Source organism: Symsagittifera roscoffensis, chromosome 7 (genome assembly GCF_963678635.1).
Source record: "Symsagittifera roscoffensis chromosome 7, txSymRosc1.1, whole genome shotgun sequence".
Lineage (NCBI taxonomy): Eukaryota > Metazoa > Xenacoelomorpha > Acoela > Convolutidae > Symsagittifera > Symsagittifera roscoffensis.
In genome coordinates, this window is record NC_087068.1 from 51,002,563 (window position 1) to 51,017,743 (window position 15,181).

Below are 15,181 nucleotides of genomic sequence, written 5' to 3' on the forward strand. Positions count from 1 at the left end.
AAAAAAAAGTTTGTCAACAAGGCAGTTGAGCGATGTGTTGACGACTTGTTGAAAAATCTCTTTCGTTTTTTTAGTCGGATAAATCTCAAAACTACGAAACGACTGTTCAACTGCAGAGCATACTGCGAGCACATCTGGCCAGATCGCAAGTCAAGTCCACAACTGCATCTTCGGCTAAGCAACCCTATTCGGCCTCAGTTGCAAGTGCGAACAGACCCCACAGCAGTGTAACTGCGCCTCCTAGCCGAACAGGGCCGACTGGCCGAAAGAGTCCTGACTCGGATAATGAAAGCACAGCCAGGACTCTCACATCAAAATCGGCTAAGTGGGTTTTATTTTTTGAACTATTCTTTTCAATACTCCTAATTTCTAATCGCATCCTTAAAGTTGCCTTTGATTTTCAAATTTACTAATGATTTAAAAAACTTAAAAAAGCTCAAGTTCATCTGGGTTTGTTTTGTTTTTGTCTTAAAACTCAAATGGACGAAATAAATGTCCATTTATTTTAGTTGTTTTTTTAAAGAACAAATTTCCGTGGATTCTATGAACTCGTCTTCGTAGAATTTTTTCACCTATTTTAATTACTTATTCATTTTACTTAAATTGAATTGTCAGACTTTGGTTCGTCTGCTTATTTGAAACATCGAGGATTTTTTATGTTGTCAGCAATTTTCATTGTAGCTGCAAGTGATTTTGTTTTGTTCCTGTAATTTGAAAAATTAATAGCCCTGACGTTGTATATTTTCTTTGATTTTTCATCTTGTTTTTTTTTTCAACTTGAACTTTTACTTGGCTTTATTGGTTTCGGCTTAGTTACCTAATTTGTGTGGCTTCAAAGGCAAAAAAATCTGTTTTTTTAAACTCAAGTAGTTTGTCTTGCATGGTTTCAAAATTTTAAAAATTATTAGCTGAAGCTCAAAATTTTGTTATGGCACTAACTTATTATGGTATTTTTTGTTTTCGACTCAAATGGCGTCTACCCATTTGTTGTCGGATTTTTAATTGCTCGGTAAAACCTAAAAGCTTATTTAATACTGGTGAGTTTTTGACTAATTTTCTGAAATTATTTTCCTTTTTTCGCTTTTTTTGTTGATTTTGTGATTTCAGTCTCAGTTTCTATTCGCTTGCTTGCAATGCTGCGCTTGCATTGTATCGCGAGTGATGCGAAGCCCCGTTTTGCATCTGAGTGAAAATTGCTCTACTATTTGAAAGTGGAAGCGGCGGTGTTTGCCCTTCAGTTTCAAAAAAGTATTTTATTTTAAGAGTCGATGAAAGTAGTTCAGACTCTTTTATAGGTCATGGTGTTATTTTAAATTTTTTTGGGAAAATCTTAAAATTTGTTCTCGCTCAAAATTGATTTTTTTTGCAGGTTGACTTTTGATTTTTTTTCAGCTGCTAAAGGAAGGCAAACCCCACTATCGAACGGCAAAAAAAGTGAAAGCCACGAGAAACGTGATCAACTTTTATCTTCGAAAAAGAAATTTTTATTAGAACTTTCTGAGAAACTTTCCATTGATCCAGATTTCTCAAATTGGGTTCATTTTATCAAACAATTGTCAATCATAAATAAGTCAGTTTCTTTTCTGTTACCTTGGGTTCATTGACTCTTTCCCAACTCTGTTGGCTGTTTTTGATTTCCCAGCAAATTAAAAAATTTACTTTCTCACCAAACAAGTGTGAATTATCAAAGTTTTTTTTGAAATTGTAACTTGGTTTACTTATTTTGAATTAAATGAAAATTGAGTAGTTTTTTCTTCAGTTTCATTGAGCTCATTTTTTCAAACTGTATGTCGGCTATTTTTCGATCAATGAATAGATTTTGGCAGTTATTTATTGATTAGTTACCAGAAAAGATTTTCACTGGATGAAAGCCGCCGAAATAATGTCTAACTCCATTGTCTTACTTCTTTGCCTCTGTCCCGACATAAAACTACCATTTGTGAACGGTGATTGGTTTAGATTGGAGCCAATCACAGATCGGTCTGAGGCGTCGAGTAGTGTGTGGAGTCTGGACATACAGACCCCCAAAGCCAGTCCAGGCAAATCGACCAGCTCAAAGTTGGCACTAGGTAACATTAGTTTAATCTTTTTAATTTGACGCATGATTTTTGGGGTTTTTCGACTTTTGCCCTTAATTGCAAGTTTTCACTTCATTCAACTTATGCATACTATAATAGCTAAATGTGTGATTTTCGTAAAGCGTGAAAAGCAAGTTTTTTCAGGATGATTGATATGTTCACAATGTACAAAATTTGGGCCAAGTTAACATCCTCTTTTTAAGTTGATTCAGGGGAGGATGTTAACTTGGCTCTACGCTGGATTTTTCAGTTAATCATAATCGATCACCTTGCGTGCAGCGCTAAAGCAACTTAAATCCAAATTAAATTAAATGATAATGGACTGGAAGATCTTAGCTTGGTTTATTGAGGGGGGACTTGATTGCTAACTTGATCCCAAAATTTCATTGCATTATGATAACGTTAACAATTTTCAAAATTGAAGTTCAATTTTGGGGTGGAAAAAAGGATTTCTTTGACAAGGCGCGAAGGTGGGCTGGAAAAAAAACTGAAAATTCTTGTTTTTTCTTCGTTATTACTGAATCGTCATCAAAGTCCAAAAAAAACTCGAACTTATGACTAATGATAAATATCGAATTTCCTATGATTAATTTGTATACTTTCTATTCAAAGTCTAGGCTTTATTTTTTAAAACATTGTTTTATATCCAGATTCGCCGGTGACTTCCCCGAAAGCACGGCTGAGAACTAAGACACAGAAAGAGCCGAGCTCCGAAAGCGAATTAAACAAAAGCGACGACAAAACCGAAGCAACCGAGGACCCCTCAGAGAGTGATTTGAGCGTTCCGAGGGCTGCGGCGAGGCGGCGACGACCCGGCGAAGATGACGAAGACGTATTCGGGTTTTGATAGCCAGATTAAAAAGTCTATTGAATTTAGACTGTTATAATTTCAAGGCTTCTCGCATGATTGAAAAGGTAAAATCGCACTTAAATAAACGTCTGCAAGTAACAGACTATCACTTGTTTCATAATCAGTGCGGACGCAGAAATTTCGAATTGTTTGTCGTTTTTTTGGCTCAAACATAAGTTATCCGCCTGCATTCAAAACACTTAAAAGACCCTATTATTGAAAAGAATTCTATTGCCTGGGATTTTTCTGAATGGTTTGCTGAAATTGTTTTGGAAACTATTCAAGATCTGTTCACCTAGGAACTGTAATTTACATTTTTTTCTATTTGCAGATATTACTGAAAATCATTCGAGAAGCTTTAAGTTCCATCAAGCCAAAGATAGTAGAAACAGGCGCTCAAGGAAAAGAAACAAAATAGTTTCATATGTTTTCTTGTAAATTTTAATAATTGTGTATAGTTGTATATGTAAATCGCGCTGCATCGTTTGTTGTGTAAAAAGATCAAATGCACTAAAAATAGTAATTTAATTGAATTTTTTTGAGCATGCTGATTTTATCTTCTACTTTAGTCTTGTACCTACACGGACGCGTAGCGATTAGCATGTCTGCCGATTGGTGTGCACAATTGAAATACTAGAGGCCCAGCTAAAGCTGGAGGTACCTGTTTGATAATTTTGAGTGTGTTGTTCTAATGCGGGATGAAAAAGGTTATTTCGAAAATTTAAAAATTGGGCTTCATGCAAAACCTAGTTATTGCTCTATTAAAATATGAGTGAAAGTTTTGGGATGATGGAAAATTCCCAGAGACAAAATTTTTTGAACAAACTTTTTTGAACAAAATTTAGGGCGTAGCATTCTATGCACGGAGGCTTCCCACAACCTGTTGCCTTGATTGAACCCTTGATATCAGATTGAGTTGTTTTCGAGAAGACTCAAAAAGTTTCAGTAACGGACGAGAAATCAAAATATTAACTTTTCTAAAGGCCATAACTTTTTTGATAGAAAAATTAGGACTTTCGCTCACACCTTCTTTTGATTGAACCTAAAAGCTTAGATTTGGGCTGGTAGTTTTCGAGACAAGTAAAAAAAAATTAAAAAACGGTCAAAAAATCTCATAACTTGATTTCTTTAGGTTAAAAGTTTGTGCAAAGCCGCTCACGCAGAGGAACTTCCCACAGACCGTTCTGTCAATGGAACTCAAAATCTCAAAAAATTGAAATTGAAAAGTTAATATTTTTGTGTGAAAAATTTTGGGCGTGACTGCTGCAGCAAGGGAGCTTTTGACAACCCGTGCTTTGGCTGGAATCAAAAAGCAGATTTGGGAGGTACTTTTTGAGAAAAGTCAGAATCTTTCAAAAAGAGAAAAGAGGTCAAAAATCGAAAACGTGACTTTTTCGAGGGTCATAACTTCTCGTGTAAAAAAATTAGACCAAAAATGCTTATGCAGGGCAATTCTCCAAATTTCGTTTTACCCACTGAACTCAAAGTTTCTCCAAAAAAATTGAAAATTTGTTTTTTTTTCCGAGAGTCCTAACTGTCGACGTGAAAAAATATGGACGTAACCGTTTATGCAGGGTAGCAACCCGTTCTGCCCACTGAAACTAAAATCTCAAATTCGGGAGGGTATTTTTCGAGAAAATTCAAAAAAATTAGAAAAAACTATCAAAAAATTGAAGTTTTGACTTTTCTGAGCGCCATAATTTTTTGTGTAAAAAATTTTTGTGCGTAGCCGCTTATCCAGGGTATGGTCTTACAACTTGTTCATTACCTTAAACCCAAAATATCAGATTTGAAGGAATAGTTTTTCAGAAAACCCAAAAGTTTCAAAAACCTGTCAAAAAATCAAAATTTTGTATTTTCCGAGGATAGCTTCCTACAACCCGGTGTACCCATTTATCCCGAAATCTCAAATTTGGGAAGGTAGTTTCCGAGAAAAAAAAACAAAAAAAATTTTAAAAATACATTCAAAAATCAAAAATTTGAATTTTCTGAGCGCCATAATTTTTTGTGTATAATTTTTTTGTGCGTAGCTGTTTATCTAGGGGATCGTCTTAAAATCTGTTGCATCCGTCAAATCTAAAATCTCATATTTGAATAGGTAGTTTTTGAGAAAAATCTGGAAGTTTCAAAAAATGGTCGAAACATCGAATTTTTGACTTTTCCGATGGGATAGCTTCCCACTACCCCGTCTACACATTGAACCAAAATCTCAGATTTAGAGGATTAGTTTTTGAGAAAAGTCAAAAAAGTTCTAAAAAACGGTCAAAAAAATCGAAAAGTTGACTTTTCCGAGGGTCATAACTTTTTGTGTAAAACAATTATAGCGTGCCGCTTATGCAAGGGATCTTTGCACAACCCGGTCTTCTCCTTGGATGCAAAATCTCAGATTCAGGAGGGTAGTTTTTGAGAAGCCGTTCATCCAGGGGTTGGTCTCACAACCTGTTCTATCCATTTAATCCAAGATCTCATAATTGAAATGGTGTTTTTTGAAAAAAGTCCAAATTTGCAAAAAAAGGTTTTAAAATCGACTTTTCCGAGGGGAGCTTACCACTATACCATCTACGCATTCAACCGAAATCTCAGATTTAGGTTAGTTTTTGAGAATTTTCAAAAAGATTCAAAAGAGTTCAAAAAATCTAAATTTTGAATTTTGGTAGGGTTATAGTTTTCTGTTAAAAAATATGGGCGTAACCGCTGATACAGTAGAACTTCTCACAACCTGTTCTACCCCTTGAATCCAAAATTTCAGATTCGGAAGGTCAATTTTTCGAGACAAAAACAAAATGTTTAAAAACATGGTCAAAAAATCAAAAAGTTCGACTTTTCTGAGTGCCATAACTTTTTGTGTAAAACATTTTTGTGCGTAACCACTCATGCAGGGCTATTCTACACAACTCGTGATTCCCACTTAAACCAAAACGTCAGGTTTGGGACATTGTTTTAAAGAGTAGTTAAGTTTTTTCCAAAAAATAGTTAAAAAATGAAAATTTGAATTTTCCGAGGGCCATAATTTTTGACGTAAAAAATTTTGGCGTAACCGTTTGCCCATTGACCCAAAATCTCAGACTCACGAGAAAGCCAGATAGATTCACGAGAAAAGCCAGATAGATCAGAAACGGTCAAAAAGTCACAAATACAACTTTTCCCAGGGTCATATTTTCTCTCGATATAAAATTTCGGCTTACTCTTTTAAACAGAAGAGCTTCTCACAATCCGTACTTTTGATACAATTTAAAACCTCCAATTTGAGAAGGTAGTTTTTGAGAAAAGTCAAAAAATTTTAAAAATGTGTTTAAAAAAATCAAATGTTTGACTTTTCCGAGGGTCACAAACTCATGTGTAAAAAAAGTTGGTACAACTTTGTATTTAGGGGAGTTTCTTACCACCCTGTCTACCCATTGAACACGAAATCTTAAATTTCATCTTTACGAGGGTCACAAACTCTTGAGTTAAAAAAAAGTTCAAAAAAATGGGCGCAGTTTTCTATTTAAGGATTTTTCCCACAACCTGTTCTATTCATTGAATACAAGTTTCCCTATTTGGGAGGGCAGTTTCTGAGAACAGTCAAAAGTCCAAAAATATAGATCAAATTCTCCCAGAAGTTCTGTTTCGAAGATGCAGAAAGTGGGTTAAGGTAAGAGCCTAGGGAGCTACGCAGGCACACATGATAGTGTGCGGACTTCCTATTGGCATCACATGTTTTAAGATCGATAAAGAAGTTTTTTGTAAGAAAGTGAAAAAGTTTTACAAAGCGTCTCAAAAAATAAAAACCCGAATCTATTCATTTTTGTAATAACTGTTGTTATCAAACAGGAATTTGCAAATTGAGCTCTTGTAAGATAACCATAGCCAATTAACGTTAAATAATTAATCTTCGGGTTAGGCCTCTCGCTGGTTAATAAAAAAAAAATTATTTTATGTTTTTATTTTAAACACGGCAATGGGAACTAGTAAACACTTGTTTTTTTTTACTAGCATATTCTAATACAATTCACTCAGTTATTGCACACAGTAAAAATAGAAGGCGCATGCAAATTTATCTTTGATAAAAACAAGTAATACGAAAATTTATGTTTTTTTTGTAAATTCGGGTGCTTTAGCTTTTTTTTAATGCACAAAAATTAAATACCACAAATAACCATCGGAATAGGTTGAGTGATATATCATAAGATACTTTTTAGTTGTAATTCAAACTAAATTAGAAATTTTTCAAACTTTGTCACGGTGTCGAGAAAAGTTGGTTTGATTGGCTACTGACAAGTAAAATTTGTTTTTATTCGTTGTGACCGTTCTTAGATTTTAAAAAAACTTTTATGAAAAACAAAACTACCAAACATGAGGTTAAGGATTCAGTCGAAGCAGCAAATTGCTAGCAGATTGCGGCTAGCTGAAATTTGTTACAAAACTTTCTATGTCCTTGCAAAAAGTCCATTTTCTGAAATTTTCTGCAGCCAATTCGGAGTTTAATGGCTCGATTGAAATTTCATGGTGCAATGATCTTCCTCGCAATGTTGGTTAAACACTATTTCGTTTAGAACAGCCTGCATGGCCTTAGGAAATGCCACAGTTTCTGATGTTTTTTTTTAAAAAACGTTCCAATTTTTCTTGAAAATTTTCGAGCAAAGTTTGATACCACTTTCAATCAAAAGAACGGATAAAAAGAAGCTCCTGAACGGAACGGTGGTTGTTTGTTTATGTTAGTAGAAAAATCAGTAAGTTTTTGGGTATGGCCCAGCTACGAAATTTTGAAGATTATGCATTTCATCAGGGATCAGTACAACAAAGTCGGAACAAAAAATCAAACATGTATATCCAGTGTTAGCTGGCCTCTAATAAGTCGGTCCCTGCCGTTCACAAATACAGATATATAATTTTTTCGAGTTACAAACTTAGGTCTAACTTTATCAAACTTATACTGTAAACTTATGCTTCGAAAATCAGATTTCAAAAACTGCCTTAAGTGGCCCTTTACTAGTAAGGATCATTTACAGTATGTTGTTCGTCAAAGGCATTGACGAACAACATACTGTCATTCAGAAAGGCATTGACGACAAAACGTTTCGCGGCTCAGCTACTAAAGTTACCGTTTCTAAAGAAGCGTGACTAATAATTTCAACCCATAAAAAATGCGAACATTTTCTTTATACTTTTGACATATTCCTTGGAAAAATTTAAGACCATTCGGAATAAAAAATTTGACGTATTGCTGGTTTAGCTGTTTGGAAGTATAATATCAAATCAAAAATAGAAGATTATAAGTCGCTATTAAATTGCCTGAGTAGTCAAGTGGCCGAAGTTTTTCTTTAGTTGTCGCAGGTTGTGGGTTTGTTGTCCCAAGCTCTTTTAAAGGTTAAATTTATAAAGCTTCAATTCATCTTGTTCATTTTCAAGTGTTGTTATTGTTCCAACCATTGAAAATGGGAAGAAACTTTGTATTCGGGTATGCTTTAGTTTTTTTTTTCTTTTTGTTTTCCACTCAAAATCAGCAACCACAAACAATCATTGGACTGGGTTGAGTGATAAATCATTCTAAAACCCTTTTGCTCATGATTCTAATAACATTTAAAATTTTCAAAATTTTTTTCCCAGTGTCGAGAAAAACCGTTTGGAAAATTTTGATTTTTCGTCTAATTTCGATTGAGTGAGCAGGCTTACAGAGGCTTTTTTATGCTTAATTTAAGCCTTGAAACTTTAGTTTTACTAAAATGAAGTTAAGTTTTGGAGACCTGAGCATCGTCTTGAGACTCAAAATTTCAAAATTTTAGGAAAATTTTTTGAAAAATTAACAAAAAAAAATTAAATTTTTTATTGATTTTTTCTCTGCCTTTCAAAAACTGTTTTCCAATGTGCATATTTTACAATCTGTGACAAAAATGCCCAAACTCTAATTTTTCGCTCAAATTGCTTTATCACAAAACGGAGAAAAAAGCTACACTCAATTGAAAAAATATTTGTGTTTTTTTTTAAAACTGGTCGGAACATTCTGTGTCTCTTGCACTGTAACCGGCTATTCTTGCTTTTTTAAGCTTCTCTTTGAAATTTGAAATTAGTTGAAAAAGATGCAATTGCTATCTATCGTTTACAGGGGCGTTGCAGCACTAAGAGCCTTTTCTAAACAAATCTCGAAAAAATACTACAAACAAAACAAAACTTAAAAAAAACAAAAACCAAAACTCACAAAAAAAATATAAAAAAAACAAAACAAATAATTGTCATTTTTTTTCTGTGTGGTGTGATAAAAATCTGAACGAAAAAGCAGAAATTAGGCATATTCGATATTCATAGTAAAATCGGTCAATTCGAAAACAGTTTTGGTAGAGTGATGATTGGCAAAATGAAAAAAAAATCTTTGAAAAAAATCAAAAGCTGTTTCGAGTTTTTTTTTGCAAAAAGTTATCAAACTTCGAAGTTTTGGATTCCCAAATTGGATTTCTACAAACTTGTTAGCATGAATTTAGAACAAAAGACAAAATATCAAAATGGTTTTTACCGACACTGTCAAAAACTGTTTTAAACTTTTTATTTGTCATTTGAACCATGACTGAAGGGGATTCAATGTGATTTATGACTCGATCCCTTTTCAATGACTATTTTTGCTACCTGATTTTGCTTGGAAAACAAAGAAAAAAAACTAATACACACCCGAATAACATTGTTCCTCTACATTTGTAAATGGTCGGAACAAAAACATTTGATCTGTTTTGACTTTTTAAGTAGTTTTTTTTTAGTTTGAGTTCAAATTGCAAACTTGTTTTTTGAATAGATGCTCAAAAAACCGCTCGTTTTTCATTGACAGACTTGTAATTTACTGAAGTTTCTTCTCGTGATGACAATGTAAAATTGAAGCAAGTAGGACATGAAGCGGTTACTATTTTAGTCTAACTGGTTAATAGCAATGCAATATTTGCCTAACCGCTTAACTGATTAAATTCCTGGCATTTTTGGAAAAATGAATGAAACCAATCAAATAGAATTTCACTTCGCTCAATTCAAGCATTTTGTTGAAAAACAGAACAACATATTAATAACAAGCGAAATTTTTCCAGTCGATATTTGGATCCTTCGAGTTCAATGAACTTTGTTTGAGTTTTGGTTTTTATAATTTTTTTTTACAAAATGAAGATGAAGAAAAAAAGCTGTCTTGCGATCGTAAAAGTAGGAAATTTTTCATGAAGAGAACCACTGCTCTGTACCCTCATTTTTACAATTCCAGCGGTTAAAATATTTTAACCGTTAAAACAGCATTATTCGACTAATTTTTTAACAAGTAACCGCTCCAGGTCCAAAGAGCAAGCCAAAACAGCGCCAAAGACAGAAAACTTTCAAAGCTTTTTCTATAACTTTATTCTTTTTCAGAAGGTTCAGCATGACAATTATTTTTAAAAATTATACCCTGATTGTATTAAATTTGATAACGATTCGGAAATGACAAATTTTATGCTTTATTGTATTTGTTTTCCTTTTTCAACTAAAATTACAAAGTTTTGTTTGTTGACGCGTTCAAAACTCATTAAAATCTTTTTTTTTGCAAATCTTATTTTTAGAAACCTTCAGCTCGATTTTTTTGCGGTTTAATATGATACTTCACATAAGATCATTTGTTTTCAATAATGTGGCAAAAGACATCTTAGACTCAAAGCTAAGCTTTCACCTGAATCAGTTTCAACGTCGTCAACCGGCCTCAGTCAAAATAGTTGGCCTCTGTCAAAATACAAAAAAGACCATGTATACGTTACAATTTTCTGTAATGTTCCAACAATCAGCTACGATTGTGATAATCATATAATGCAGATGTTCGTGTAATCATTATTCAACCTTTCCAGAAGCAGACTCAGAAAAATATAAAACATGACTCTTGGTTTTTAAAATGCACTGCTTTGAGTTAAACCAACAGGGCAACAAAAGCTAGCTTAAGACTTTTGTGAGCCTCATAGATACGAAATCGGACCGCGTTGCGATGAATGCTCTCCGATACCAAGTATAGTTAAAATCTGGCTTAAGTTATAACATTTCTGTTTAAAGATCAGATTTAGCACAAATTTTGTCTTTGAGAATTTACAAAGGTCGCAGTATCAATAATATAACTCTTTTTAAATTAACTTTTCGAAAGTTTTTGTGCTTTGTTATTTATCAAAACAATTTTTCTGCCACTGTTTTATCATACAAACACATTGCTAGTTATTTGTCATATTTTTATGAGTTTTGATTAGTTTTAACAATCTTGCAGAAGAATAAATTAATTTTCATTTTTACAATACTTTTCATTTTTCAATATGTCTCAAAGTTTTTTAAAAGAGAATTTATGAAAAACAGATTATTCGCTGTCGTGCAAGTAGAATATAGCACTCCTACTTCAAAAATTAGAAGAAATTGATGCATATTTGTAAAACAAAAATATTTAAAATAATTAGGTTTTTGCAACTAGCCAAGGATCTATGAAAGTTTTCCCAGCTTCTGAACTTAAACAACTTAGCACCAAACAATTTCATTCCTTTTTTTGGTGCCTTAGTAATTTAAGACATTGATATTTTAAAATAACTCCTATAACTTAAAACCTTTTTAATCCAAAATGAGAAGAGAACTTACTTCAAAGGGGACTTCGGGACACATCAAAGAATAGAGCAAGAACATTTGGCCGTTTAGAGCTAGCCAATTGAATGCTACGTATTTTGCGTGATTTTTGAATAGAAATGTCTTAGCCAGTCTTCCGGGTTGTTAAAATGATTCGAACCAAAAACGAGCAATCTTTCAACGAACTTCACAGGCGCGCAATTAGTTAAACGTTCTTTGACCAAAAATGGCGTAATTTTTGGGACGTTTTCAGCCAGCAGAGAAATGTAAAAAAAGCATTCTTTAACACTCAAAACCTAAAACTCATTTAATTTAAGAATCATTCTCGAGCCTAAATTTATAACACGATCGCTTTGTTCGTTTTTTTTTTAAAATTGGTTCTGTGTTTTTTTTAAATTTTTTTAGAAGTAAAAATTTTGCCAGCCCGTATTCCCAACCTATCTCATCCCGAAATTAAAGGCAGCTGTCGTGGGATCGAACTGATAGTGCACGATTCGATTTCGAGATTTCAGTACGTTGTCAGGCAGTCTGCAAGAAACGTCTTTTCAAAAAAAAGCTGGAAGTAGGAAAAAGTATTGATTTTTATAATAAAAGTGAATCAAACAAAATTAGGTCAAAAGTTACATTGGCTTAGCCCAAGCTAGATAATGTTCTAAAAGCAGATCAGATTTTTCATCGTAAACGGAAATAATGTTTTTGACTCGTTCATTTAATACGCGGTACTTTTTCTTCGTAAAATTATGGCTGCTCAATGCATCAGAAACCTTTAGTTTTTGGACAAAGATGTCTTTTCTGCCCAATATTTTCCACATTTCAGAGTGTAAACTGATTGGATGCCGAAATTCCATCGTTCGAAAGCTTTTTTGTCCTAGCAATCCTACTCACGGCAGTATATTGAGTTAAAGGTTCCAGCGGCTAAGCAGAAAGATGATTACGATTTTGTCGATAAGACTCTTAAATAATTTGTGAAGCCTCATTTTTGCATGTAAAATTTATACCTCGGATAAACCAAATTTTTCTATGTGATACGTAAGCTAATTGAAGGATTAACTTTGGGGGGATAGCAGTTAAGATAAGGAGTACATAGAGCATAAATGTTGGTGTTAAGTTAGAAAACAGGAGTTACATTGTTGTGGATTTAAATAAACCAGTGTTAAATTGTATGGTATTAGATTGTAGAACCCCCTATGAAAAGCGATTTGTATTCGAGACTGAGTTTCTTGTTGAACGTAGCCAACTTCTGAAAAAAACCAAACGTTTTCTTTTTGCATCCAGAACTTTAATTTGGAACCACTGCTGTTGTTGTTGTTGTTGTTCTTGTTGTTGTTGTTGTTGTTGTTGTTGTTGTTGTTGTTGTTGTTGTTGTTGTTGTTGTTGTTTGTGGTTATGCTGAAGGGAGCTCATAAAGGCTTCTCTTCGCCAGCATCGTACTTCCGTATGGATCTGGAGATAGGATGGCTAGTCCCACGTTAGTTGTGCCAAAAATTTCACAACTGCGAGGTTCTGCCCGGTCTCCGACCTGTCCGGAACTTCTTCCACTGATGAGGAGGTTCAACCAGTGCTCAATCAGTATCACTGCCATGTCAGGAAAGTTTTTAATTTTTTTCGTGAGGTCGTGCCAAAGTTTTTCCTTGTGTTTCAGCAAAGGTGATTGAAGTAAGTCAAAAGCTGCAAAAATTAAAATTAGTATTAGCTACACTTTAAAAATTGCCTTTGAAGTGAATTGAGAATGTCAATGGTTTGTTCTGAGTCATTTAGTCTGAAAAACGGAAAACGTTAAAACTTTTTAAGCAGAACACTTGTTTAAAAAAATTAAAAATTTGAAAAAAATTTTTGAAATTCAAATCACAAGCGAAAGTTCTTTAATATGATACCGAGCTTACTAACTATTACCTTCCCGAATTATTTAAAGTCGGCTGAAAAAAGTACAAGCTAATCCAGAGCTCCTTCAGAAATCTTTCAGTGAAGCGTCCGAACAAATAGTTCAAGTTTAAACCCTCAATTACTGCGACATACTTGAATATAAAAAATTAAAAGATTTGACTCCTTTATTTCATTAGACGGTGTGAGCAAAATTTCACTAATACCGTTTTTTTTTGAGAAAAATTGTGAAATTTTGGAATCTGTTTGTTAAAAAAACATGCCTGAAATGTCTTTTTTGAGACAATTTTTCTGTTATAAGTGAATTTAAAATAGTTTTTCCACAGGCAGAAGGTCAACATATGGCTCTTCAGCTCTTCATAGAACCCATTCACCGCACCGCCGCTTGGAACCCCTCCCTTGTCCTTGTTAATCCAAATGTATTGCATCAAAACTTTTCTAATAAAAACTTCAGATGTAGTCGATAATTGGGTTTTATGAAATGGCTCTAGAGACGGTCCTCCGTTTGAAAACCATACCATGAACCCTTCCTGGGTGTTATGATGCATTTCAAAATATTCCTTGTTCTTAATCCTTAAAATTTTAAATGTTTCAGAGAAATATCGTCTTCGGGAAACTAAATCTAGTGCTCAAAATTTGTTAGTTATTATATGTTAACCCGTAAATCCGTCCAAATTTTAGGTCTTTTTCTTGAAGTTCAAGCTCCATGCCGCTGTTTATTTTTTCGAAACGGCTAGCTTTTGGGAATTTCATCAAATTAAGTCTTTAAATTCTTCTCTGGCGGATGAAAAAAAAGAAAATTTCAAAGTAATATTCATTTTTCCAATAAGACTCAGAATAAGTCTAATCGGATTACTTTTCAATTTATTCGAACGTTAATCCGTCTAGAGAGACCGGTGTTTGCAAAAACATTGTAGCAAAAACAGCAAAATGCACAAAACAATTGAAACTAAAAATAAAAAAAAATTACCGGAAAAAATTGTCCATGATTTAACAAGCGCACCTGTTTGTAAATTTCTGAGACAATGGAAAATATAAGCCAACTTAACCAACATTTTTCAATGTTGTGACGTAAAGATCGCCTTTTTTAAAAGAGTAATGATAAAATTTAATATGCGTCAATCTCACCAAAACCGGCCCAGTATATATTAATATTAAACAGTTTAGATTTTCATCAATTTCTCCAAAAACCACTTAATACTAAACATCAATATTGTTTCCAGGTTTCCAAAAATTGAAAATTTTTCAAAACTTTCGTGAATAAATTTTCAATTACCCAAACGAAGCAAAATGGACAAATCAGATTACCGTCACAGAGTAAGTATAACAAAATTAATTTTACATAATTTACACTTTTCAGAAATACACAATTTGTTCATTTTTGGTCTCTCCGAATGAATTCAGACTAGATTTGCCAAATTAAAAAACTATCAAATTTCCATCCATTTCTAAGGGCTAGATCAAAATAGCTCTTCCAAACAAACGTTCGATTTTTGACGGAAGTAAGAAATGTCCCCAGAAAAACTATTCTTTAAATGTCCCCAGAAAAACAATATAGTGGTTTGATTTTTGATGAAAAATAATTTCGTTTAAGAATCTACGTTTTTGTCGACGATTTCTTTCAAGTTGATGTAATTACCTTCGGCGTCTTTTTTCATTAGAATATTAGTTTTTGTTTGACCATAACTTGGAACACAGTTGAAATATCTTTTTTTAGAAATAACTCCATGAGCTGACAGTGTATTCAATTACAACGGGAATTGGAGTTGATTCTGCCCGCAAAGTTTTGATCCTTTCCTGG

General features: G+C 33.5%; 2 protein-coding genes across 5 annotated transcripts in view; both read left to right on the top strand.

Annotated features, from left to right (window-relative positions):
* LOC134850915 (IQ domain-containing protein E-like) overlaps positions 1 to 3,479 on the top strand; it is a 71,493-nt gene extending 68,014 nt beyond the window's left edge. The window contains exons 15-17 of the mRNA XM_063866715.1: positions 75 to 325; positions 1,960 to 2,069; positions 2,729 to 3,479. Of these exons, the coding sequence (XP_063722785.1) occupies positions 75 to 325; positions 1,960 to 2,069; positions 2,729 to 2,925 (558 nt within the window). The 3' untranslated portion in view covers positions 2,926 to 3,479. The remainder of the gene's footprint in view (positions 1 to 74; positions 326 to 1,959; positions 2,070 to 2,728) is intronic.
* Positions 3,480 to 14,373: 10,894 nt separating this feature from the next.
* The window catches only part of LOC134850980 (synaptic vesicular amine transporter-like), a 40,929-nt gene continuing 40,121 nt past the window's right edge, over positions 14,374 to 15,181 (top strand). For 2 of the 4 annotated variants that reach the window (XM_063866823.1, XM_063866824.1), the window contains exon 1: positions 14,374 to 14,697. Coding sequence is in view for 1 of the 4 variants with exons in the window: in XM_063866826.1 (XP_063722896.1) it covers positions 14,671 to 14,697 (27 nt within the window). In the remaining 3 variants the exon portion in view is untranslated. The remainder of the gene's footprint in view (positions 14,698 to 15,181) is intronic. The other 2 variants (XM_063866826.1, XM_063866821.1) reach the window with 1 other exon arrangement.